This window comes from Berghia stephanieae, chromosome 1 (genome assembly GCF_034508935.2).
Source record: "Berghia stephanieae isolate SIO BIC M18660-M18661 chromosome 1, UCSD_Bste_1.3, whole genome shotgun sequence".
Classification (NCBI taxonomy): domain Eukaryota; kingdom Metazoa; phylum Mollusca; class Gastropoda; order Nudibranchia; family Aeolidiidae; genus Berghia; species Berghia stephanieae.
In genome coordinates this window covers 63,811,741-63,837,258 of record NC_088360.1, presented here as the reverse complement: position 1 = coordinate 63,837,258, position 25,518 = coordinate 63,811,741, and the positions used below count along the sequence as shown (strand labels likewise).

At 37.2% G+C, this 25,518-nt stretch overlaps 1 protein-coding gene across 24 annotated transcripts in view; it reads right to left on the bottom strand.

Annotated features, from left to right (window-relative positions):
* Positions 1–22,983, bottom strand: part of LOC144979231 (DNA repair endonuclease XPF-like) — a 124,710-nt gene extending 101,727 nt beyond the window's left edge. For 3 of the 24 annotated variants that reach the window (XR_013646669.1, XR_013646668.1, XM_078925937.1), the window contains exons 1-4: positions 22,798–22,983; positions 10,937–11,028; positions 6,435–6,531; positions 5,016–5,098 (exon numbers count right to left, since the gene is read on the bottom strand). Coding sequence is in view for 21 of the 24 variants with exons in the window: in XM_078925937.1 (XP_078782063.1) it covers positions 5,016–5,098; positions 6,435–6,531; positions 10,937–11,004 (248 nt within the window). In the remaining 3 variants the exon portion in view is untranslated. Of the gene's footprint in view, positions 1–5,015; positions 5,099–6,434; positions 6,532–10,676; positions 10,841–10,936; positions 11,029–21,585; positions 21,799–22,737 lie in introns of those variants that run through there. The other 21 variants (XR_013646665.1, XM_078925849.1, XM_078925879.1 and 18 more) reach the window with 18 other exon arrangements.
* Between the last annotated feature and the right edge of the window lie 2,535 nt (positions 22,984–25,518).

Below are 25,518 nucleotides of genomic sequence, written 5' to 3'. Positions count from 1 at the left end.
GATGAAGAAGACATTATTCACCCGGTCTTGTTCAGGTACGTCAATTGCTTCCAAAATGGCAGTAAATGCGAACTGTTGGTCATGATCTGCATTTTTCAACTGTGTGCAATTTGTCATTGCTCATTTGGATCCCATACTTGACAGGCAGTTGCGTATGATTCTGTAGGCTCAGGCAGTTGATAATCTTTTAATGATCTATTGTGAATCATAAGAAGCCTGTTAACGTCTTCTAGTGTCTTACTAACGCAAGCTTCAGCAGTCATACTTTCAACATGAGAATAATCTTCAGCTAGCTGGTCTTGAAAAGTATTCCATAAGGAAAAAGGATCTGTGGGGTTGCAAAAGATCAAAATCGTGACAAAAAGCTGTCGGAGTTGACTTGCTGAGGCAACAAATGCTGATTCTGCCATGCAGTTTATCCACTCATCATCGTCCAATAAACCCATAGCAGACGCGGCCTGTCGAAAAATATGGTGTAATGTTCCTACTTCTGATCTCTTTAGGTCTTCAAATGATTTTGCTCCCCTTATATGCTGCAGCAATAATCTAAGAAAGAAGCGCTCCCCTTCTGCTGGATGGGCGCTGTACATTCTACCGATTGCCAGGCGGTTTCTCTGTCTCTTCTTCCAAATGCACCTTCTACTATCCCATGTGTAATGTTCCGGCATATCAGTATACAGTAGAGTATTAGCCTCAGGGTTTATTGCATTCTCCTTAAACCATGCTGTTAGTGTGGTGTCTTTCAGTCTCCTTACAGCTTTTTCCGCATGCCCTTCTCTGTAAGTTACAGACTGCTGGTTTTCCAAGTGCAAAGCTAAACGTTGAACTGCCGGGTATCGGTCTTGCATGTCAAATTGGAATAATCTCCAGCAAGATTCACTTGCTGAAACATAACGTGCATCAACAAATCTCCTAATTTCATCATCTTGTTCCCCTTGGAATTCTACCATGACTCTATCATGTCCTTTGTACACATACTTATACATTTCACCGCTTTATGCTGTTGCACACCTCAAGATTGATATGTGCCATATATCTGCTGAGGAGATACAGGTTATATGGGACAACCCATCTATTGTCAAGGGCAATTCCTCTTTTGAAGATTGATTTTCGATCATTACGTCTCTGATACAGGGGATAAGTGGAGTCATTTGTATGTGTCGTCTCACTGAATGATTTTGGAAATCTCTTGGAACACTTGCCATCTTTCATGCATGGACTGTTGGGATTGGCCAGGCCACAGGGACCATGCATCATGTGTTTTGAAACTAAATTCTGTAATGTTTTGTTTTGTGGAATTTCTGCACACACCAACCTATCAATATCTTGAGTAGTTATGGGTTTGGCACTGCGATCAAGGATAATCAGGATGTGAGAATGTGGTAGGCCTCTCTTTTGAAATTCAATGACCTTCACATATGCTAAGACTTTGCCAAAAAGTTCTTTTTTAATTATCTCTTCCATCAATGCCCCTAATTTCATTTTAAAGACCCTTGCGACTAAATCTGGTCGGTCTGCAGCTGTTTGTCGTGAATGCAGTTCATTTGTTATCTCTGGCCAACATGGATTACAGGTCACAGTAAGGAATAAGTCTGGTTTACCATATCTGCGAACAATTGACAATGCATCTTGGTATAATTGGAGCATGTTTCTTGGACCCCTGTGAATGAAGATGGTAAAACAATTTTGGTCCCTACTGTAGCTCCATGTGCATCACCTCGATACACTGCATCCACCAGTCCTTGATACAATTCTGCTCGTAATGACTGTTGATTAAATCGAATGTATTGCAGGCGTTGCTCTTCAACTTTAGCATACTGATCAACACAATATTGTTGCAGGAGACGACCTCCGTGCAAGATTACATTAAAACTATCTCTCTCCATAAGTCGATAAGCATAAAATAATGATGGACTGACCTGACCGGTTCGCTTTCTGTTGAATTTAATGTTGGGCACCCAACCTTCTTCTCCTTTTGGAAAGAAGAGCACATAATGCAATGGATCAAAGTGGAATGTGTTTCACTGATACGCATAATTGACTGTTGGTTTGGATGGTCATCTGATTTGCGGTATAATACAATATCCCTCCGGTTACTACAGTTGATAGGGTTATTTGGGAGTAAAACAGCAACTTCTGAAGCAGTCTGTAAATTATATCTACGGGGATCTTATGATGAATCTGCTCGCAGCACCATTCTAAAATCCTTCCCTTGATCTCCAGCATCTTCAATAGCTGCAGCGGCATGCTTATATAATTCAACAAAGGGACTAACAGTAACCGTGATGGTAGATATAGTTGTCAAAATATCAGTATTAAGACTTCTATTCCAAAAAAGCCTATTTTGAATTTCGTGTTCAGTGTCATAAATGTAAAGTTGGGCAAATTTTGGTCTATCATTATCACTGTTGGGTTGAATATGACCTATTCTATGGTAGACGGTACCACAAACTCGGAAACAGTATATCCCAGGAGGCAAGAAATCTTCGTGTACACCCAAGGAGGCGAATGCATACATAGAATTGTAAGCACGGATGTGTTCTCGAACATGCTTAGAATTTGTGTCGTTAGCCGTGTAAAGACTCTTTATATTATCCGGAAGGGGTTGTAAAGGTGCCAGTGATACTTCCCCATTGGCACAGAGGTTGATTCACCGTGCCATAGTTTTGCTGAACAAAAACGACAAACTTTGTTCATGCGTCCTGTGTTGTGTGGTGAGATAAGAGGTATTGTAGTTGTATCCTGTTCTTGATCTGCAGCTGATGTAATTTCCACTGTTTGAGCTACATTTTGTTGAGGAGCAGTTTCTGTATTATTAGTATTAGTAGTAGAAGTGGTGGAAGTAGTAGTCGTAGTAGTATTAGTAGATCTAGTTCTGGTTCGAGTTTGAAGTGGAGATAAGACATGAGTTTCTTCCTCTTGACCTGGAATGTGAACTACTACGTCAATACTGTGTGTTTCTTCAGCTTGGCGTACACATCGGCCTGAATCATTTTCTTGATTAGCTTGATTACGATTAGATGCATATTTTAATCGACGTGCTTGTCGTCGCTGCAATGCTTTATTCGGCATGATTTTGGTTTATCAGTCAGTAGATATCTATATCAATACGTCCCAAGTCTTTACCACGCTTTACTTGTGAGGCCTTCCGAAAGCCCCTACAAAGGGAAACAACTTTAATAATATATTCCCTCAACTAACCAAAAGAAAAAATTAAACCTAGTACCTTTAATTAACCCTAATATGAAAAACAAACACCCTAGCACTTTAATAAGACTTATGACTAACCGTAATAGGAAAAAAAATCATCCGATCTCGAGCTAACCCTAATAGAAAAAATGATGACAAATTGAATAAATGCCTGACAAAAGATCAGAGGTGAAAATACAAATTTAAAGAATACTGGGGATGTAGGAGCTTTCGGAATGTCTCCCCTTTACTTAACTTATGGAAAAGCAAACACCCTAGCACCTTTAATAAGACTTATGACTAACATCTCGAGCTAACCCTAATAGAAAAAAAACAACTCTCGAACTGCTTTGCACTACCTTTCAATACTTAACAAATCAAAATGGCGGCCGAAAATCAAAACAATGGTCAAATTAGGAAATTTTAAACTTTCACAAATCTATCAAGGTTTGTTCTAGAGTATCTAAAATACTTCTATATAATGACAATTTGAATAAATAAATGCCTGACAAAATATCAACGGTGAAAATACAAATTTAAAGAACACTGAGGATGTAGGAGCTTTCGGAATGTCTCCCCTTCACTTAACTTATGGAAAAACAAACATCCTAGCACCTTTACTAAGACTTATGACTAACCCTAATAGAAAAAAAAAATATCCTCCGATCTCGAGCTAACCCTAATAGAAAAAATGATGACAAATTGAATAAATAAACGCCTGACAAAAGATCAACAGTGAAAATACAAATTTAAAGAATACTGGGGATGTAGGCGCTTTCGGAATGTTTCCCTTTTACCTAACTTATGGAAAAACAAACACCCTAGCACCTTTACTAAGACATGACTAACCCTAATAGAAAAAAAATCCTTCGATCTCGAGCTAACCCTAATAGTAAAAAAAAAAGAATCAAAATGGCGACTGAAATACCTTCATGTGATCAAGTGAATAATATTATTATGAATGCCACGATTTGCTGAATAATGCCAACACACACACACACATATGTATACACCACACACAACACACACACACACACGCAGGCACACACAAACATACACGCAATTAGAACATACTATTTCATAACACTGATCACCGCTAAATCAACAACACAACAGAAGTAATAATAATACTTGATGTCATAAATAGATGACGCAAATTGACAACTTTTTAGTGTCAAAATTAGTTGATTATGAGAGTCTAGTGTCATCGGTACATATTTTATGATATCTGTTTGACTCAACGAACTTTCAAACTGACTTATTATTATTATTATTATTATTATATATAATATATATATTATGAGAGAGAGAGAGAGAGAGAGAGAGAGAGAGAGAGAGAGAGAGAGAGAGAGAGAGAGAGAGAGAGAGAGAGAGAGAGAGAGAGAGAGCAATCTGCAAGAGTTCTTCGTGAAACTGATTTTTAAAAATTAAGCATGAAATTGTAATGGATAATATCAACAAATTGATAAGAAAATTGTAAAAAAGAGAAAAAGAAAGGAAAAAAAAACAACAATCCGCTTATACTTTTAACTATAAAATCGCCAAATGTAATATCATGCTACAGCTGCAGAGTGAATCACCATAGCCTAAAGAATATCAAACTAAAGAAAGGAATAGTTCAAGTTCAGAAGAATAATCCTAAAAATTATTAAATAAAATTGTCATTATTTCTGAATATATCACTGCTATAAAATTGTTTGTTAATATTATGTTTCAAAAAAGTATTGTACAAATGACCTCAGAGTAACAATAAGTAACAGTTTGAGTTCCCCCCCCCCCCCCCCCCCCCCACCTTCTACAATGCAGTCGATGTATAATTGTATTACCTGACATTAGCATTAATCTCATTGGTGATAACTTTAGGAGGGTGGCTTACACCTTGTTTATGAATCTGCTCTATAAAGTATTCCTGAAAACAAAGAACGATATGGTCAGGTACCTAGAGGTGATAATAATAATAATAATAATAATAATAATAAAAAATAATAAAAGTAAAAGAAGAAGAAGAAGAAGAAGAAGAAGAAGAAGAAGAAGAAGAAGAAGAAGAAGAAGAAGAAGAAGAAGAAGAAGAAGAAGAAGAAGAAGAAGAAGAAGAAGAAGAAGAGAAGAAGAAGAAGAAGAAGAAAGAAGAAGAAGAAGAAGAAGAAGAAGAAGAAGAAGAAGAAGAAGAAGAAGAAGAAGAAGAAGAAGAAGAAGAAGAAGAAGAAGAAGAAGAAGAAGAAAAAGAAGGAGAAGAAGAAGATGTTTTGTTTTTGCTTGTTTTTAAAGGTTTTACGGCGCTTGCAACACATTCAGGTCATATCAGCGTCAGTAAAAAGGAAGAAAATGGGAAAGTAAAGAAGTTCTAGAATTACAATTAAAGAACCCAAGAAAAGGTAAGACAAAGGGGAATTGGCTCAAAGAGGAAACAGATGTAGATTCCAAGAGCACACCATCAAAGTACTTCGTTTTAGATCACCTAAAAGACTCATCCAGACACAAGCACAGGTCACCACTAAGAGGAATACACTCAAATGTTTACAAATTATATATAACTATAACACGTAAACAAAACATTTTACAGTTCACAACAGAGAGATGATTTACAAGGAAAAAAATATCATCTCTTAAAACTAACTATACATTTGACTGTTTCCCTCTCAGCCAGGACATCCGACCAGGGACAGGACAAAACCAAGTAATCTCATTCCAAGACAAAGACAGAAAGCCAATGGAAAACAGATATAGGGGGATAGAAGAGACAATAAGTACCTCCCTGCCCACTATGGGAGGTCAGGAACTCCACCCAGGAAGAAGAAGAAGAAGAAGAAGAAGAAGAAGAAGAAGAAGAAGAAGAAGAAGAAGAAGAAGAAGAAGAAGAAGAAGAAGAAGAAGAAGAAGAAGAAGAAGAAGAAAAAGAAGAAGAAGAAGAGGAGGAAGAAGCAGAAGAAGAAGATACTATGTACTCTGTTGTATATTTAACTCTGAGGTTTGAGTCAAGGGCGTCTAAATGAACTAAGATCACATGATCATAATACAAAAAGAATGCAAAGGGGGCATTTTGCAGGAAATGAAAAAAAAAAGTTTTAAAACATATTGTAATAATTAAAGAACTTGTAAAACTTTTGCAGGGACATACAGTAATGAAAAAAACCTTTTACTTTTCTTCTCTTCTCTTCTCCTCTTCTTCTCTCTCTCTCTCTCTCTCTCACACACACACACACACACACACACACACACAGACATACTCAAAGATTCTCTCTTACTTCATCTGAAGAGGTTGTGTTTAACACCAAAACCAAGCTGCCAGGATCTGAACATACTTTGAGAAACTCTGTAAAAATGTGATTAACTCCCAATCCTCTGTGAGAAATTGAAAAAAAACAACAAAAAAACATAATCAAACTCATAAAAGAAATATTTGAAATTCATAACCTCGAATGCTATTCAACTTTTATTACATCAGTTGAAAAGCAAAAAAAATAATTGTTCAACAAATCTGTCTTAAATAAAAGCACAGTCAAAAAGGGGTCAATTCAAAATATTGCAACCTGAGATGAAAAGTATATATAGTTGAACTTGTGTTCGTGGCTACTAGCATAAATAGTCTGCGATGATAGCCAGCCTTTGCTTTGTGGATGACCATCATTTTTTTTCTTTCGTTAATTTTGTTAATGCAATAGGCGACCTGGAAATTATGTAATGGTCGTGCAGCTGTAGTATGTTGTGGTATTAATGCTGATATGGTGATGTAGTTGTAGTAGTGGTAGTAGTTATGATGATGTGGCATCAGTGGTAGTTGTAGTTGTGGGAATGATGTTGGCGTAGTAGTGGGAGTGATGATGATGGAGAGATGGTTAACCGCACACTTCGCTTATACGATACGCAGTCCCAAAAAACTGATTTTTTTCTATAAAATTGTTCCGCTTAATCACTACACCATGATTGGAGTGAAAGCCAACGGCCATATGAAATCAATGGTGCTGTTCCCATTCCACACAACTGTTCGGCCAGAGCATCTGATCAACGCGTAACAATGGACATCAGTGGTAAATTGACATCTCAGGAACCACTGGACTCCGTTCAGCCACACAAAAGACAATGCCTAGATAATGAAGATGAGGATGAGTCATCAGAATGTGACACACCACCCCTGACAAACACTGAAAATCTTGACAAAGTAGACAAACTAGGCCACTTCATCCAAGATGAAAACTTGACAAGACGATCTATATTGGCGAGATTGGATAGAAAGGTTTATCAACAGCTTGCACAGAATATAAATCAATCACCGCTTCTCGATTACTGTTGCAACAAACAATAATGTCACATTTTGTTGTCGATAAGACATGAAAAAGAAAAGATTAAAAATAAGAAAAAAATGAAGAAGAAAAAAAAATCAAACAAAAAACAACCCAAATAAATAAGTAAATAAATGACAAACATTCTAATGAGGTCCTGTCTAGAATGTGATTTTACCAAACCTATAGAAAACTCAGAATTGAAGATCCTACATGAATGGCACATGAATGCTGGTGCTTAGATGCTATGTTTAGCTTCTCCGCTTAAATGCACACTCCGCTTAATGGACACACTAACCTCAGACCTGCCAACCTCCCCAGGATGAAAAGTGTATTCCATGACCCTAAAAAGTGTATTTGTTAGCAAAAAAGTGTATTTTGTTCGCACATGTGGAAATAAAGTGCACACTGTACAAAAATTTATATAAAAGCTAACATCAATCCCAAATCAAAACAAACTCTGATCTTCATCATTCAAGCAATCTCTAGTGATTACAAAATTATTGATTTATCGAGAAACTAAAACTTAATGGCCATTTAAAATTAGCCTAAGGCTCAGAAATTGCAATATCAAAGGAAATTGCTTTCGAAATACTCAAAGAAATGACCAAAAGACCCTTAACGTGTTGGTAGTATTGATGCTAGTGTCAGTGGAAGAAGTGTTGGTTGTTGTAGCGATGGTGCTCTAGTGTTGGTGGTGGTGATGATGATGAAGCTGTGGTGGCGGTGGTGGTAGAAGTGATGTGGTGGTGGTTGTGGCAATGACAATGCTGTGATGGCAGTTGTAGAAGTGATGATGTCATGATGTTGATGGTAAGAGATGCTGATCAAGTTGTGATGGTGATATCTGTTAGCCCAGTACATCAGTTATGAGAAAGTTTTGAGATAAAATATCTGGGAGAGTGATCTTCAATTCAATAGATTGACAATTTGCAACAGTATATGGATCATTAGATAACATATATGGAAAATATCTTGCTACTGTTGCAAATTGTCAATCTATTGAATTGAAGATCACTCTCCCAGATATTTTATCTCAAAACTCTCTCATAACTGATGTACTGGGCTAACAGATATCACCATCACAACTTGATCAGCATCTCTTACCATCAACATCATGACATCATCACTTCTACAACTGCCATATATATAATATATATATATATATATATATATATATATATATATATATATATATATATATATATATATATATATATATATATATATATATATATATATATTATATATATATATATATATATATATATATATATATATATATATATATATCTCTCTCTCTGTTTTTTTTTTTATTTTTTGAGGATTCACTACTACTAACCCTACTACTGCTATTATCACTTCTATATACTACTAATACTATTACTTTGGTCAAATGATGGGAAATTCGCAAAGTATGTAATATGAGAGACAAGTTAAATACTTCTAAAATGGTTCTAAAAAATTCATTTTGAACCAAATACCGTTCTTAAAGCTGCCCACTTTGTAATTCAAGACTCGTACAAAATAATAAAGAAAAAAAAAGATCATTATAAATTTTATAAATCAAAATAGAGTAATTTAGTTATTATAAAGGGAAATAACCCATTTATGTTTAAGTTAATTAGCAATACAGTTTTTAATTGAAGGCTTCATAGTCAAATATGTTGGTTCAATTAAATTTTCACTTAGAATTTTCTATTTAATAAGTGGCAAAAGTTTAAACGTCGGTCTGAGACTATTTAAAGTATAAAACAAGCTTATATGCATAAGTCTATGCAAATCCTCAAAAATGTATGAGAAAAATATTGGTGAAAACCGGCATCATGTAAGCAACTGAAATGATAACTATAGTATTAAATGTGATGCATCATTCATTCAGAAACATGGTCAACAGTTGGTGTACGACATGTGTGTATCAATGCATGAAATGTATCATCAAGATCATTCACAACACACATCTTTAAAAAAATCGTATTAAATCCACTAAAATCGTATCCGCGTATTTGGGGTCCAAAAATCGTACTAAAATACGATTAATCATATTGGTTGGCAGGTCTGTAACCTGAACTCCCGAAGGTGTGCAATTAAGCAGAGTCGACTGTAGTTATGGTAGTACAGTGATGATAATTTGGTGATTGTGGTTGTTGTATTACTGGTAGTGATGATGATTTGGTGAAAGAGGTAGTACTGGTAGTCATGATGATTAGGCGATAGTGATTAGTACTGGTAGTGATGATGATTGATAGTGGTGGCTATCTTTGGAACCGCAGTTGCCTGTAACCTGGATTTTTTTATCCAGACTGGATTTTTTCCAGTGAAACCTGAGCTTAGGCCTCTCTGAGAGATTATTTTTGAGGAAAAAAAATATCTCCTTACACAGAAAGATAAATTGATCTGACTGTTTCCTCTTTGAAAAATACTCCATAAGAGGATATAAAGCTACATGAAAAGGAAGAATTATACAGAGAAAAAAGAGAAGGCAAGGGTGTTGACCAATGAAGAAAGAGCCCATCACACAGTGTCATATTTTGGCCTCAAAGCGATATTTCAATCATACATTTCCAGCCAGCGGAGGATGTGCGTCTGATACCTGATATACTTGCCCACTGGAGGAGCGTTAAACAAACCACGCCGCGATATGAAGGATGGCATAGGACTAGTCTGTCACGAGTCTCAGTGCATTGCGTTAGATGTGATGCAATTTTTAACCCACAAAGTTCCCATTTATATAAAACTGCCTGAATGAATAATTTGTTTGACATCTGATTAAGAGAATGAATGAGAATTATAACAGGATATCTCAAGTCAACTCCAACTCAGTGGCTCCCAACACTGAGCGGGCATTGCACAACCAAGTCTGGGACGACAAGAGACCAATCAAAGGATGCATGCAAGAATTGACAAAGCCACATACAACACTCCCATAAAAACAATCATAAAGGGGGCGGTACCTTCAACAACAAAACTCAAATCGAGAAGACCTTTACACCTTACAAAAATGGCAGACTTCAGTGTGGAGGAAAACTGGAGAGAAATGTGGAACAGGGAAACAGCAAGAGGAGGAAACATCATAATAGATCCAACTAAAAGAGTGCCTGCATTCCATAATGCCAGGAAATACTGGGTTTCCTCAAATCGCCTCTTAACTGGACATGGCAGAACTGCATCAAATATGTACAGATGGAAACTTGGAAACAGTGATACCTGCTGGACATGTCAGGCAGTCCCAGAGACCAGTGACCACATCGTCCTCCACTGTCCAGTTATTAAACTTGAAGGTGGCTATGGGACCGTCCTTAGGGTGGAGGAAGACTTTCGAAGCTGGGTTGACGAAATGAATTTGGAGGTGTAGCCATACGCTACTAATCCTGAGGACCAATGTTCAAATAACACATCACGGGCATGAATCTCCTTTAGATCTAGACATTGCACTTCTATAATTAATAAATGTTAAAATCACTTACCTGGACATTATAAGAAGGCCATCTTCATGGAATATATCAAGAAACAATTGGTTTTCAAAGTCAAGCATCCTTAAAGATCATTTCAACTTTCCCTTTGAATGAAATTTTAAAATATAAAAAAATAATATAGTAATGGCATCCAATAAACTGACGACCTTGACAATTAAAAGTTCTGATCAATGGTAAATGTAGCCAAGTTGTTGTAAGATATTTCACGTATACAATAAAACAGATGAAGTACTACAAGGGAGCCATTCCATGTCAAGTGGACCAAATTTTCGGAAATTGGGAGCCACACCCCTTTTGATTTTCCTCAAACTAGCTCAATGAAGACACTATGATTCAACAAGAAAACCAAATTTTCAGTTCAGAATATGGATATTTGAATTTTTTACAAAATCTTGAAATTTTGCCTCAAAACGTGTCAAAATCAAATTTGCTCGCGGGTCCATTTTTGAGAAGCTATAACTTTTTTATTAATCGAGCTAACTCTCTCAAATTTGGTACAAGGGTGCAAGCAACTGGACCTCAAAAAGCCTGCAAGTCATGACCAGACATATAATCTGAAAAAGCCTGCAAGATTCACGGACTTACCTCGTCATTTGAAGTCTTGTTCTCAAGACTTGTTCTCAGCATCTAGTCTTCATAATAATAGTCCACAATTGTTGTATGTTTAATTCAAAGGTTATAATGCAGTAATTTGTTAAGTTTCTTGTCACAAGTTGCACAAAAAAACATAAAACAAAAAAAAAAAATCCATCAAATCCAAATCGCAAAAAGCCGGCGACGTTTTTTTCGGTAATCCAATCGGCCGGCACTCTTGCACCCACGTTGGTAATCCTGTACAACTTTTAGCATAGATTACAATTATTTGAAGGAAAATGAAAATATGTATCAACTTTTGGAGTTATCTGCCCTTAAATATGGCTCCCCGTGCTGTTCGGCAAAAAAAAATAAAAAAATAAAAAAATAAAAAAAAATATTTTTTTCAATATTTTTTTTCATGACTTTGTTTCATTTTTCGTCATTGATGATTTGAATCTCAATAAATAACATATGATCCAACATAATATAGCAAAATATGGGTCTGGTACTGTAATTTTGCGAACAATAACGCATAGCGTATTGTAACGTGCACAAAAAATCGCAAATTTTTGTCAACTTCAAGGCTCAAAAGATGTCGGCTAGGATTTTTTTCAAAATTTGATTTATTGTGCAGATACACTATTTCCATAAGCACATGGAAGCTTTCCTTGTATTTTGAGGTGCTTCATGGTAAAAACCACCTGCAAAGAACCTAAGTATCTCAATCTAAAGTAACAAAGGGGCACAACTCAATAAATTATATAAACCCCCAAAATTGACTTATATTACTCTACACAGATGACAAACAAAGCTTAAAATATTTGGCTTATGACAAACTCTTAAAAGATAATAAATTTAATGCTTTCAATTTATTTATTTTTGAAAAAAATGTAAAATAATGCATTAACATCTCAATAATTGTAAACTACACACTCACTCAGATATACCAGGGAGGCATGAATGAAAAGAAATATCCAGCTCCTTTAGATTTATCATTTTGTTTGTTGCAATGTTTTCCAGTTAAAAATAGCTTGTGAAAAAAGTGATAAAGCTAAAGAAGGAGAAAGGACTTTTTGCCGAACCCTAAAAGAAGTACGTAAAAGAATAGCAAATGAGATTAAAGGAAAGGTAATTGAATTATTATATCAAAGTTGAATATTCGCTTCTATGTCCTGGAAAGAATGACTGTGTTTCAGTCACAATTGATGGGGGAAAATCTAAGTGCAAAAGCTTTTCATACTTGTTAATTTGAATAAACTGCATGCTGAATTTTTTTTAAAGTACCTACCCCCAAAATGATATTGGTTATCACAATTCTGTGAACTTAGACCCAATGGTGCATTACTGCAGGACCATAATGAATCCATTCAGTTTGTGTTTGTGAAATACATCAAAATTCAAAATTAATCATATATAGCTGTTCCTAGAGATAAATTCACTAATCTGAATAATTAAAGAAAATAGTGTGTAATATTGAAAATCCAGAATATATGCTTCGTCGTTTTGAAAAATTTGCAACAGACAATCTGAAAGCATTTCTTCCATTTTGTGGCCAATAAAGATGTTGTGACTGTGCAGGATGCATGAAGTTGATCAGGACATCAGAATTTTCCTCAGAGAGGTCAACTACAGTTACTATATTCCTTTTTCATTCCTGATCATAAATCTCTGCTGCATACATGCCTACTCAAAAAGAAATTTGGTTAACATCCTCACTCATACTCATATCAAGAAATGAATTGCTTGAGCCATGATCCACAGAAATTCTACTAAAAAATAGTTTTTCAATAGATATTGGTCTAAAACAACAATGATGATTCTGTGTTCCAAGAATTCTCTGTGCTGATTCAAAATATGTAGTGGAGTTTATAGAATTAGCTTCCACTTCTTCAGAAGTCTCATATGCAGATCTTATGCCATGTATGTCGCTAGAGCACCATTTATAAGGTTTTATGGGCATACGATCTGGTTGTCACAGTTCCCCTAATTCCATCACAAGGCGATTTCCCCATGGATTGTTGCAAAAAAGTGACATTCCGCATGCAATCCAAAATCTTCATGATGATGACATAGGTTTGAAAATATTTGTAGTTTTTATATTGTGATGCTGCTCCATTACTAAGTAAATCACTTTATTTATGACATGGAGAGATGACTTCAAATGTACCACCATCTGTCTCACAAATGTGTGCACTGCTGCAATGTTATGTGATAAACAAAAACTAATGTGATTTAATTTTCCATTCTCCTTGTAATAGAACAAAAGGATGAGGTGCCGATTGTGTATTGTCCCAATGACGTCCCTGGACAGGATCGTGAAGGATAAAAGAATAACGTTCAGCAAAATCTAATAGAACTATGGCTATGGTATTAACACTCAGGGTGTCTTTCACATGGTTTCGACATGCAGCTTGAGACTTTGCAATAAAACGATGTGGTGTAAGGTCATGAATTGTTTTGCAGATTTTTTCAGTTATATTTTCAACAGTATCTTCCAGTATTAATAAAGTAGCCCTATCAGTATGCACCACTGTTTGAATGCAAGCACATCACCAAGATCAAAATCATTTTGAGAAAAGAGATTATTAAGAAATGATTTCAGATTGTCTGTTCCAGGACATTTTTCACAACGATGAAGCATACATTCTGGATTTTCAATATTACACACTATTTTAGGTAATTATTCACATTAGCAAAATTTATCCCCGAGGAACAGCTAATATGAATAATAATATGGATGAATAATAATATGGATATTTTTTTTCATTCATGCCACCCATATATCTGAATGATTGTGTAGTCTACAATTATTGAACTGTTAATGCATTATTTTGCACTTTTTTCAAAAATAAATAAACTGAAAGCATTGAATATATTACCTTTTATGAGTTTGTCATAAGCCATATATTTTAAGCTTTGTTTGTTATCTGTGTAGTGTAATATAAGTCGATTTTGGGGGTTTTAATAATTTATGAGTTATGCCCCTTTGTAACTTCAGATTGAGATACTTAGGTTCTTTGCAGGTGGTTTTTACCATGAAGCACCTCAAAATACAAGGAAAGCTTCCATGTGCTTATGCAAATAGTGTATCTGCACAATATATCAAATTTTAAAAAAATCCCAGTCGACATCTTTGACCGCTTTGAGCCTTGAAGACAAAAATTTGCGATTTTGGTGCATGTCACATTACGCTATGCATTATTGTTCGCAAAATTATAGTACCAGACCCATATTTTTGCTATATTATGTTGGATCATATGTTATTTATTGAGATACAAATCATCAATGACCAAAAATGAGCCGTATTCAAGGGCAGATAAGTCCAAAAGCTGATAAAAAAAAAAAAAATTAACGCCGACCTTAGAAGCCTTGACATAACTTACATTAATGCAGTTGAGAAGAAAGTTTTTAACATTATCAATGAAAAGAGGCATCTGTTGAGCGAAAATTTCAACTTCTGCACTCCGGAAGACGGTATCTAGAAGCAAAATGTAGGACAAATCAACATAAGGCAACCTTAATTCCAACTTCCATAAAATTAATTAACAAATCTTCTGTGGAAAAATGAGACAACCAATGAAAATAACGAGCAGCAGTGAATCATCATCATCGACATTGCCGCCGTCGTTATCATCATCATCAACACAATCATTGCCATCTTCTTCTTAATATAAGACACTATATTTATAATATGGTTATCTGCTGTCCCAGCAAATATATCGTATCGTTCTGTCTGTCAGTTTGTGTGTATGTATGTATGTATGTATGTATGTATGTATGTATGTATGTATGTATATATGTTACGTATGTATGTATAATGTATGTACCTATGTATGTATAATGTATGTATGTATGTATATATGTACCTATGTATGTATATATGTACCTATGTATGTATATATGTACGTATGTATGTATATATGTACGTATGTATGTATATATGTACGTATGTATGTATGTATGTATGTATGTATGTATGTATGTATGTATGTATGTATGTATGTATGACAGAGGGACAAGGAACGCAATATACCTCCTCCGTGTTTTAAGTGAAAGAGCTATACAGGTTCAGACCCCACTATACCTCTGTTTTGTCGACTACAAAAAAGCTTTTGATAGAGTACGCCACGAAGAAATACTAAAACAACTGCACTCCATTGGCGCTGATGAGAAAGACCTCAGACTCATGCAAACATTATACTACACCCAGCAGGCATCTATCAAAATCGGAAACTCTACAGGAAATTCCATTCCTATTAAGAAAGGAGTCCGTCAAGGGTGTGTTGCCTCACCAGATCTGTTTAATCTATACCAAGAAACAATCATGAGGGGCATAAATAATATGGAGGGAATAAAAGTAGGAGGTCACAACATAAATAATATAAGATACGCAGACGATACGGTACTCATTGCAACATGAGAAATCCAACTTCAAAAGATTGTTGACAAAAGTGGCAGTAGATAGTGAAGCCAAGGGAATGGAAGTGAATATCACCAAAACAGAATGCATGGTAATACAGAAAAACCCCGAAAACAACAACACCTGCAATATAACGATTCACGGCGAGCAGCTTACCAACGTAGAAAGTTTTAAATACCTAGGTTCAATAGTGACAACAGATGGAAGATGTAACCGAGACATACGAGCAAGAATAACTCAAGCCAAACAGGCCTTCATGGACCTGGGAAACATTTTGAAAAACAAACAGATGTCGTTCGGGATTAGATTCCGAGTCTTGAAGTGCTACGTGTGGCCAATCTTGTTCTACGGATGCGAAAGCTGGACTACAAATGCAGAAACACAAAAGAACATTGAAGCTTTTGAAATGTGGTGCTTGAGAAGGATGCAGAGAATATCGTATACCGCACACAAAACGAACGAAGAAGTGCTAAAACAAACATACCAACAAAGGAAACTAATGCCCTTAATAGTGGATCGACAACTATCCTTTTTCGGACACATAGTAAGGAAAGATAAGAATGAATACCTGGCAAGTTGTGGAAAAATACCTGGTAAACGCGCCCGGGGGAGACAAAGAAAAACACTCATAGACCAACTGAAGGGCTTCACCAACCTAACAATCCAAGAGCTGTTTGAAAAAGCAAGAGACAGGGAGGAATGGAGAGAGATAATTCATGCAGTATCCGAAGCCTGGACCAGGCATGGAATCTAGAAGAAGAAGATGTATGTATGTATGTATGTATGTATGTATGTAATGTAATGTAATGTATGTATGTATGTATGTATGTATGTATGTATGTATGTATGTATGTATGTATGTATGTATGTATGTATGTATGTATGTATGTATGTATGTATGTATGTATGTGTGTATGTATGTACGCTCATTTCTTTTGTATACATGTGTAGAAACAATGTGCAAGCGTGTATGTTCGTGTATGGCTGTGTCTGTATTTGTAAATGTGTTGATGTTCATACCATGAACCAAACTGAGCATTGTTTACCTCACATGAATTGCCTTTAATTTGGACAATAAAGATTATTATTATTATTAAATATTTTAATTTTCCTTCAGATAATTGTAATCCATGCTAAAAGTTGTACAGGATTACTAAATTTGAGAGAGTGAGCTCGATTAATAAAAAAGTTATAGCCTCTCAAAAATGGACCCACAAGCAAATTTGATTTTGACACGTTTTGAGACAAAAATTTCAAAAATTGTGAAAAATTCAAATATCCACATTCTGAACTGAAAATTTGGTTTTCTTCATGTCTCATAAGTATCTTCAATTGAGCCAGATTTGAGGAAAATCAAAAGGGGTGTGGTTCCCACCCTTGGTCCACTTGACGTGGAATGGGCCAAGGGTCAAATCTTTCTACAATCTAAACTGCACTTATACTTATAGGGTTTGGCTACAATTTTCCTAGAATAGTACTAACTGTACTGTTTAAGTGATCATCAAACCATTATAATAGACCAGCTAGTTAGAAGTCCAAATTTAAATGGGGTGAAAAGGTTCATAACATCAAACTGGCAAAAAGTTTATGAACATCTGATCAAGTGTGTATCAGTGATGATACTCACAAAAAGTCAAAAAGGAGGAAAAGTCTCGGAAAAAACGGAAAACTCACCTAGAATATTCTTGCACCACAGGAAAGTAGGCAGGATGACTTCTTTTGAGTACAATTTTAAAACGCCCGGAGTCCAGTAAAAGGAGGAAATTTATATATATATTTTTTTTTTTTTAAAAAGGAGGTATTTTTTAAAGATTTATTATATTAAAAAAAAAAGTAAAAGGGGGAAATGAAAGAAATATCCGCGGATCGAGGATCTGAGGAGGAAAACCGAGGAAAGGAAAGAAAACCGCGGATTTCCGCGGAAAAGTATCATCACTGGTGTATAAAATGTGCGAAACAAAGCAAGGAAGAAAAAGAAAAGAAAAAAACCATCCCGAAAAATCAGTCTACCTCAACTGAATTGAGCGATATTGATATATAATCATATTCTTTTGTTATCAAGAAAATTCTCCGATTGGTGAAAAAACCCATTAAAATATAGATGATTTGTGACTATAATCCAATGCCATTTTTTTTTACATATTTCTATTCATATTGTAATAGTGATCTCACCCCGAGTGAGAATAGAGGTAGCCGGCCCTTTTCACTATTCTCACCCGGTTTTACGTCGCTGCCCCTCTTGGTACCCAGTTTAGGCTGCCACCCCTTTCGTTTTACTCACACAGTGAATACCAATACCCATTTCTCCCAATTTCTGATTATGTGAAAGTTTCGGTTAGGAAAACTTAAGAAAAAAATTGTTGAGCTGAATTGGTTGTAGTGGTCCACAACGTTTATTTCGAATCAAGCTGAACTGAATCGGTCACATTCGAATCGAACAGTATAAGTTGTCATTTTGCTCATAGAGATGTGATATAATCGAGACTGGTCAATATCGATGATACAAGCGAATAAATAGATTCACTATCAATCGTTGAATAGAAGAAACAAAAAAAAAAAAAGTAGAAGAAGAAAAAGCTTACCAACACTATTTAGTATCATTTAATTTTAAGCAGTTAAAATTATCAAGTACTTATTAAGACTGTTCTGCTATTAAAGATTATAGCCCATCAAAACGTAAGCAGACACAGGGCACGAAAAACTACAAACCTCATGGTAGATTCATCATTCCTCGATAATGGTACTTCACCAGAACGATCAAGATAAAACATTCATCCAATTCACTTAGAAAACCAGAAAAAATACCAGAGAGCAACGCACTTACTGCCAAACTGAAATACAGTGTGCTAAGAGAAACAAGGAAAGGCGGTGCATAAAAACCAGTTATCGTAAGAATGTCAGTCCACGGACAATGAGGACCTCAGGTGACATGACCTGTACTACATAATTTTTATAATTTTTGTTGTTTTTTACTTTGTTGTTTTAAAAAACATTTTATTAGTATTATTCTTATTAATTTTTTGCTTGTTTTTTTGTGATATTGTATTATTATTATTCCTTCCAAGACTACAAGAAGAAATATGGACATATGGCTGGCAATAACATCAAATCTTGAGATAATTTTCCGTTTATGACATAATGCTGCACACAATTGACTACACACATTAAGAAAATATGTTCTGTAAACTGAAATTAGCCTATGACTATGGCCTTCTCAAATATTTTAGTGTATTCCTCTCAGTCTCATTGGAATCCTTTGCTGGTGTCTGGATGAGCTTTTAGGTGATCTTAAGCTAAGAACACTGATAGTGTTTTTTTTTAATCTACTACGTACATCTGTTCCCTACTGGAAGCAAGTCCCTTTTGTCTTACTTTTCCTTTGGTGCTATTTTAGAATTTTTTGACTTTCCCATTTTCTTCCCTTTTACTTGCACTGATTGCTGATATGACCTAAATGTGTCGCATGTACCGTAAAAACCCTAGCTAAAAAACATAGTTTAACAGGAAGTCAAACATTACCTAGTTTGTCAATGTCAAAACTGACTTGTACCAATACACCAATGATTGCCTAGGCCTTTTGAGGCAGTATTTTGTTGATGCTGACACACAAGGCTTATGGATAGCACTGTTATTAAGTTCACGATAGCCTCGAAAAGAAATTGACCTGTTTTTTATCTTGATTTTATTTAGGTTACATACATGACCCTGCAGCATTTCAGCTACTACTACGATGAATAATGTAGGCCGATATGCAAATGCAATTCTTGGCTTGATTTAACATTCAGTGCTGATGGTTTTCCTCGGAAATCTGTGAATTGGGGTCAAAGGAGGAAATTCCTCCTTTTAAAAATTTAACTTTCCTCCTTTTCCGCATTTTGTCACCATCAGCAATGAATACTGAACATTGTTCATTGGTTACTTTTTGACTACCCTGCATTTTGCCTACTCGAAATTGCATCAATCTTTCTTTTATGATGTTGCCGTTAAACCTGTAGATCCTGATACTTAAGTTTACCCCTGTCACTTCTCAAGCAAAATTTGGTTTCAGTTCCAAGCTAGGCTAGCGTAACAAATTTCCTAGGATCTCTTGGACTAAAACTGGCCAGTTTTGGCTAGGGAAACCAAGATTTTTTGGCTTCTCAGCGTAGAATCATACATTCGTTTATGGAACTGTTTCTTTATGTTGAAGAGGCGAGTTTTTTCTTCTATTTATTTATTACTTGTTTGGTTTTGTTGCTGTTCTTGTTTTGTTTTTTTTTGCATTTATAAAAAGGCTTTGTAACAATATTACCCTGCCCCTCCCCCTCCCCCCAAAAAGTAGACGAATTATTGAAACTAAGGAGAAAATTTAAAACTAAAAAAACATTAAAAAAAAAAAACAAAACAAAACAAAAAATCTTTTTTTAAAAAGAAGAAAGAAAACGAATATAAAAATAACTTTTGACTTTGGCACTGAAAACTTGCAATCTCTTTTTTTTTGATGGGATGGGACAGGGGGGGGGGGGGTTGGCATGCTATTGTTATAGTTATACGGCCTAAAATAAAACAAAACAATAAATAAAGAACAAGGGAGGCCTTCCTACATCCCCAGTATTCTTGTTCTAGTATAGGGGATTTGGGAGGGGGGAGGCTTTTAAAAAAAAAAAAAGTTTCCCCCCTCCCAAACCCCCTACTAGAACATTATACAAAACAAGAATACTGGGGATGTAGGGAGGAGCTTTCGGAAGGCCTCCCAAGAACAAAAACTAAACAACTCCACTCCACAACAAAAAGAAACAGTTCTATATATGAAAACGAATGAAAATACGGCTATACTTTAGTAGACCGAATTAGATAGTAAAAAAGAATCCTAGGAAATTTGTTACGCTAGCCTAGCTTGGAACTGAAATCGAATTTTGCTTGAGTCTTAAGTATTGCTTTGAGAAATGACAGGGGTAAACTTAAGTATCAAGATCTACGTGTTTATTAACGGCAGCATCATAATTTCATAAAAGAAATAGAAAGGCTGAATGATGCATTTTCGAGCCAAAATGCAGGGTGGTCCAAAAAATAACCACGTCTGCTGATGGTTATGGGCTCTTTGTTATTCTCAAACCAACTTAAAATACTGAACAATGTTCAGTATTCAGTGCCGATGGTGACAAAATGTGTAAAAGGAGGGCTGAACTGAGGGGGTGTCGTTAGTTTGATTGAGAAACTTCTCAGTCTCTTTCTATAGACAGACTAAGTTGTAGCGCTGTGATTATCCCCAGACACCTGTCGACGCATATTGTGTTAGTAACAACTGATTTAATGTTGGTTAATTTTATGTTTTTAAAGATATTTTATTAACTTTCCTTATTTCTATGTGCATTTGGAAACATTCCATATTCTGGAGTGTGGATAATTGTTTAAAAGAGCGGAGTTTCAAAGATCTGTCTGGGAATAACGAAATTTGGTTATCCCCAGACAGGTGTCTGGGGATAACGAATTTTCATTATCCTCAGACTCTGTCTGTCTGGGGATAATGACAGCCAAGTTGTAGACCGAGCTTTTATTTATGGCCAGTGTTTTGGTCTAGAGAGCTGCGCCGGTGTTACCAATACTTAGCTTCTATACCAGGATAAATCATTCGTTTGGACCGAAAAATAAATAAAAAACTTACCGCTTACCGTCAAAAGCAGTTTAGATTTGAAGATGCATTTGTTTTCTATCAAAAAACATTCGGTAATGGACAATCCTTGATGAATTTCAAAAGTTGTGTTGAAATTATATCCTAATTGTTTTCATGATTAATTCCTCGCGAAATCGTGTGGGTATCGTTTCTGTTATCAAGGTTAAGGTACCGCCTAGCCAGGCAGGGTTGCCAGATCATTTTTGAGTAAGAGACCAAACTAGCTATAGCAAGAGGCCAGATTCCTCGGCAGGAGCCCAAATACCACCAAACCCACCTTAGCCTCGCGAAAACTCTTTAGATTTGTTAAACAATTTAGATAGGATAAGGAAAATTCGTATATATAGAAGCATTAGCAAATGCAATCTGTGGCGTTAGCACGTGTTGCATTTAGATATTTAGATTGCCAAATAAAATAAGTTTTACCGGTACCAGAGTAAAACGATATAACGGGGAAAGTCAGAGGAAGCCAAAAAGTTGGTTACAGGAGGCCAAGTGGCCAAACCAAATTTTGGGAGGCCAAATGGCTTGGGAAACTAGGAGGCCAAACTAGCAACCCTGGCCCCAGGTTTTTAAAAAAGTTTATTGGGAAAAAGATACGGAACAAAGTGTCCATAGATAGGTATGCAATTTGGTGCATTAGTGCAGTAAAAAGGCCTTTTTTTCTTTTATTCAATAAACTTGACTGCTGGTGGACCCTAGGCCTCTCTACAAGTCCAAGAAATAATACTCACTTTTTCTCTGCTCCAACGAAAATATCTACCCCCTACCGGTCTAATTATTTGTAGCAGACGACAAATTTCTCAAAACGGTCACGTGACACTGTAAAAACAACACAGGAAGTCCATGAAAGCTTATTTACGGCATTTCCTTTGAACCGTGTAAACAACAAAATTTCGTTTTCATTCGACTCAACGGGTCAGATTGGCCGGTATTTTTTAACGAACTAAAGTTCTGAAAAATCAAAATGTTTCTTAGAAAGGTGAAAGATGCTAGTTTTTGAAACAGAGGTAGGTTTTTTAAAAAAATCTTTATATTTTACGTGAATGCATGCTCAAGGCGAGTTGGACGTGCAGCGGAGGTTGGTAGGCCAAAGGCCCACCTCTCTAGATAGATATTTTACTTGGTTAGGTCTAAACTTACTACAGGATCCAAGTCGTACATCTAACGCGAACGAAACATAAAAAAAAAAGATATCCGTACTGTATATAAAGTAAAGTTGTTCTCGCTCTTAGCCCCGACTTGTGAAGAAAATATGACCAGCTTCAAACTTCAAGTTCCAAGAAGTCAAGAAAATGTATCCACAGTTTTAAGGCGAAATGAGCTCCATAAACCAACTGCTGTACTGCAATGAATTTGCTCTTTCTCCAGAGACATGTGACACAAGATGGCCGACTGGCTTCCGGTATGTGGCTGCAGCAGCAGCTTCTTATGGTTCACACTATTATGTTATGACGATCGACCCAATCAGCAAAGTCCGGTCCGCATTCGTGCACCGTCGCGAACCCGCCTGGTAGCATCGTCACAACACACCTTTCGACTAGATGCTCTGCCGTTTCGGGTTCTTGCCCACAGCGTGGACATAAAGGACAGGAAGTTAGACCCCACTGATGTAACGCACCGGCCGTTAGGCAGCTCCTCGACCGAAGCCGATTCGCAGCTACCCAGTGTCTCCTCTTACTGGTATCAAAGCCTGGCAACTTCTCACCAAGCTTAGAGGAGTGTAGGTCCCCGCCCCCACGAGGGATTGAATTCGTCCAAACCGACTTCCATCTCGTATGTGCAGCTCTGTCCGTAGTCAGGGATTCTGCGTACAAGGGTTGCCGGGACTTATTTCGGCTCGAAACGGGGGCACCGTTCATTATGCGCATGAGAGGGGTATCCCCATTCCCTCTCTCTTTGATCTTACTCAGCCAGTTTCCCGTAATGGTCTCCCTCCGGACATCGGGGGGCTGGATCGCTGCCATTACCAGGCCCCATTCTCTAGGGGTTGTTGCTAGCGTTCCCGACACTATGTGCATCGACTTGCGAAGTTTTACATCCACCTTCTCAACGTTTCTGCTTCTACCCCACACTGGAGCGCAATACTCCGCGGTGGAATAGCATAGTGCCAGGGCGGATGTTCTCAGGAGCGCTTGGCTAGCGCCCCAAGTCGATCCCGCCAGCTTCCTCAGAAGACTATTCCGCTTCTTTATCTTCCGGGCAACCCCTTCGAGATGAACCCGATAGGTAAGGCTGCGATCCAGCGTCACCCCTAAATATTTTGGACGCGGCTCATATGGGAGTGGCTGGTCCCCGACTAGGACATTCAGTTTACGGGTGTGCCAGCCACTGCATAAGTGAAATGCAGTGGCCACGGTTTTTGAAGTGTTCATCTTCAGGTACCACTTGTCAAAGTAGGATTTGAGTCTGGTGACGTCCTCGCTGAGTACGCTCTCGAGACGGGTCCACACTTTACTCTGAGTAACGAGTGCCCAGTCGTCTGCGTATCCCAGCCTCAGGGAGGAAGTGTTCGGCATATCGCTAATGTAAACGTTAAACAACATTGGCGCAAGTACCGACCCCTGAGGGACCCCATTCTTCAATTTCCTAACTTTGCTCGTGACGTCTCCCAGCGCGACGTGGAATTGCCTTTCCCCTAAGATCGAAGAGAACAACTTCAAGGTCTTTTTGCACCTTATGATTTTTGCAAGTTTGAGCATTAACCCATCGCACCAGACCGTATCGTACGCCGCTGATAGGTCTATAAACACAGCACCTGTTTGCTGTTTTCTCTCGAACCCGTGCTCAATATGCTCTGTAAGGGCAATGACCTGCTCCGTGGTGCACCTCCCTTCCCTGAAGCCTGCCTGCTCAGGTGGCAGGGCAGCGTCTAGGACCGGCCCCCATCGGTTTAATAGAACACGCTCCAACAATTTGTAAAGACAGCTCAGCAGCGATATGGGTCTGTAACTGTCTGCCTCCTTCGCCGGCTTCCCTGGCTTCAGGATGGCAACTATCTTCGCATGCTTCCACACTTGTGGAAGCTTTCCGTTTGCAAGGATGTCAGACATTGCCTCTGCTAGCCAGGCCCGTGCCCTGGGGCCCAGATGTGTCACCATATCGGGGTATACACCATCTATCCCAGCTGCTTTGCCGGTGCTGCAGCAGGTGTTCGTTTGTCAAGAAGGCACAAAGTGCACCTGCGCTCTCCACTGCCTCTATAAAATACTTCGTTTTTTTGTATTAAAATTGTGTTAATTAAGGGTATAGCCAAGGAATTTACCCAATGGAAACCGTACGGTGCTCTTATTGGCTAACCAACCAGCGGCCTCGATGAGAAAAATATCCGCCATTGAGACATTGGCTGGGAATCGCGTTACTATAGTAAACAAGCGCTGATCGGCCGTTCATGAAATCTAAAGCCCCCCATAGACGCTGACATCCGCTGATCGCGGTACGGATGACCTCGTCGCTGTGACCCGATCCCTGCGTTTATCGCAGATGATTTTTGCCCACACACGGGGAGATATTTTTTTGAGGCGATCGGCGATCGGGGGCGTGGCAGTATAAAAAAGTGGACAATTTTTTTCGGATTTTCGCTGTTTTCACGTCGGATTCGTGATCAGCGTCAAATTTACAATAGGTTTGATACTAAGAACTGTGTGTTTACTCCAAAAATTGGTGAAATTAGAAATAAATTTTAATTAATAGTGAGGCTGTGTGGCCGACAGAACCGATCCCAGTTACTGTCTGTTATTCTATCTTTCGTCTTGCGCACAATAGTGATTACTTCTCACTAAATTATATCGATTAGACTGTTGAAGGAACGAAATTGACATCATTCCACTCTTTGTTATTGTATTAAGGCAGTCATTTTGGTAATTAGTTCTCACTAAATTATATCAATCAGACTTTTAACGTTCAAGGTTACTCGTAGTTTTG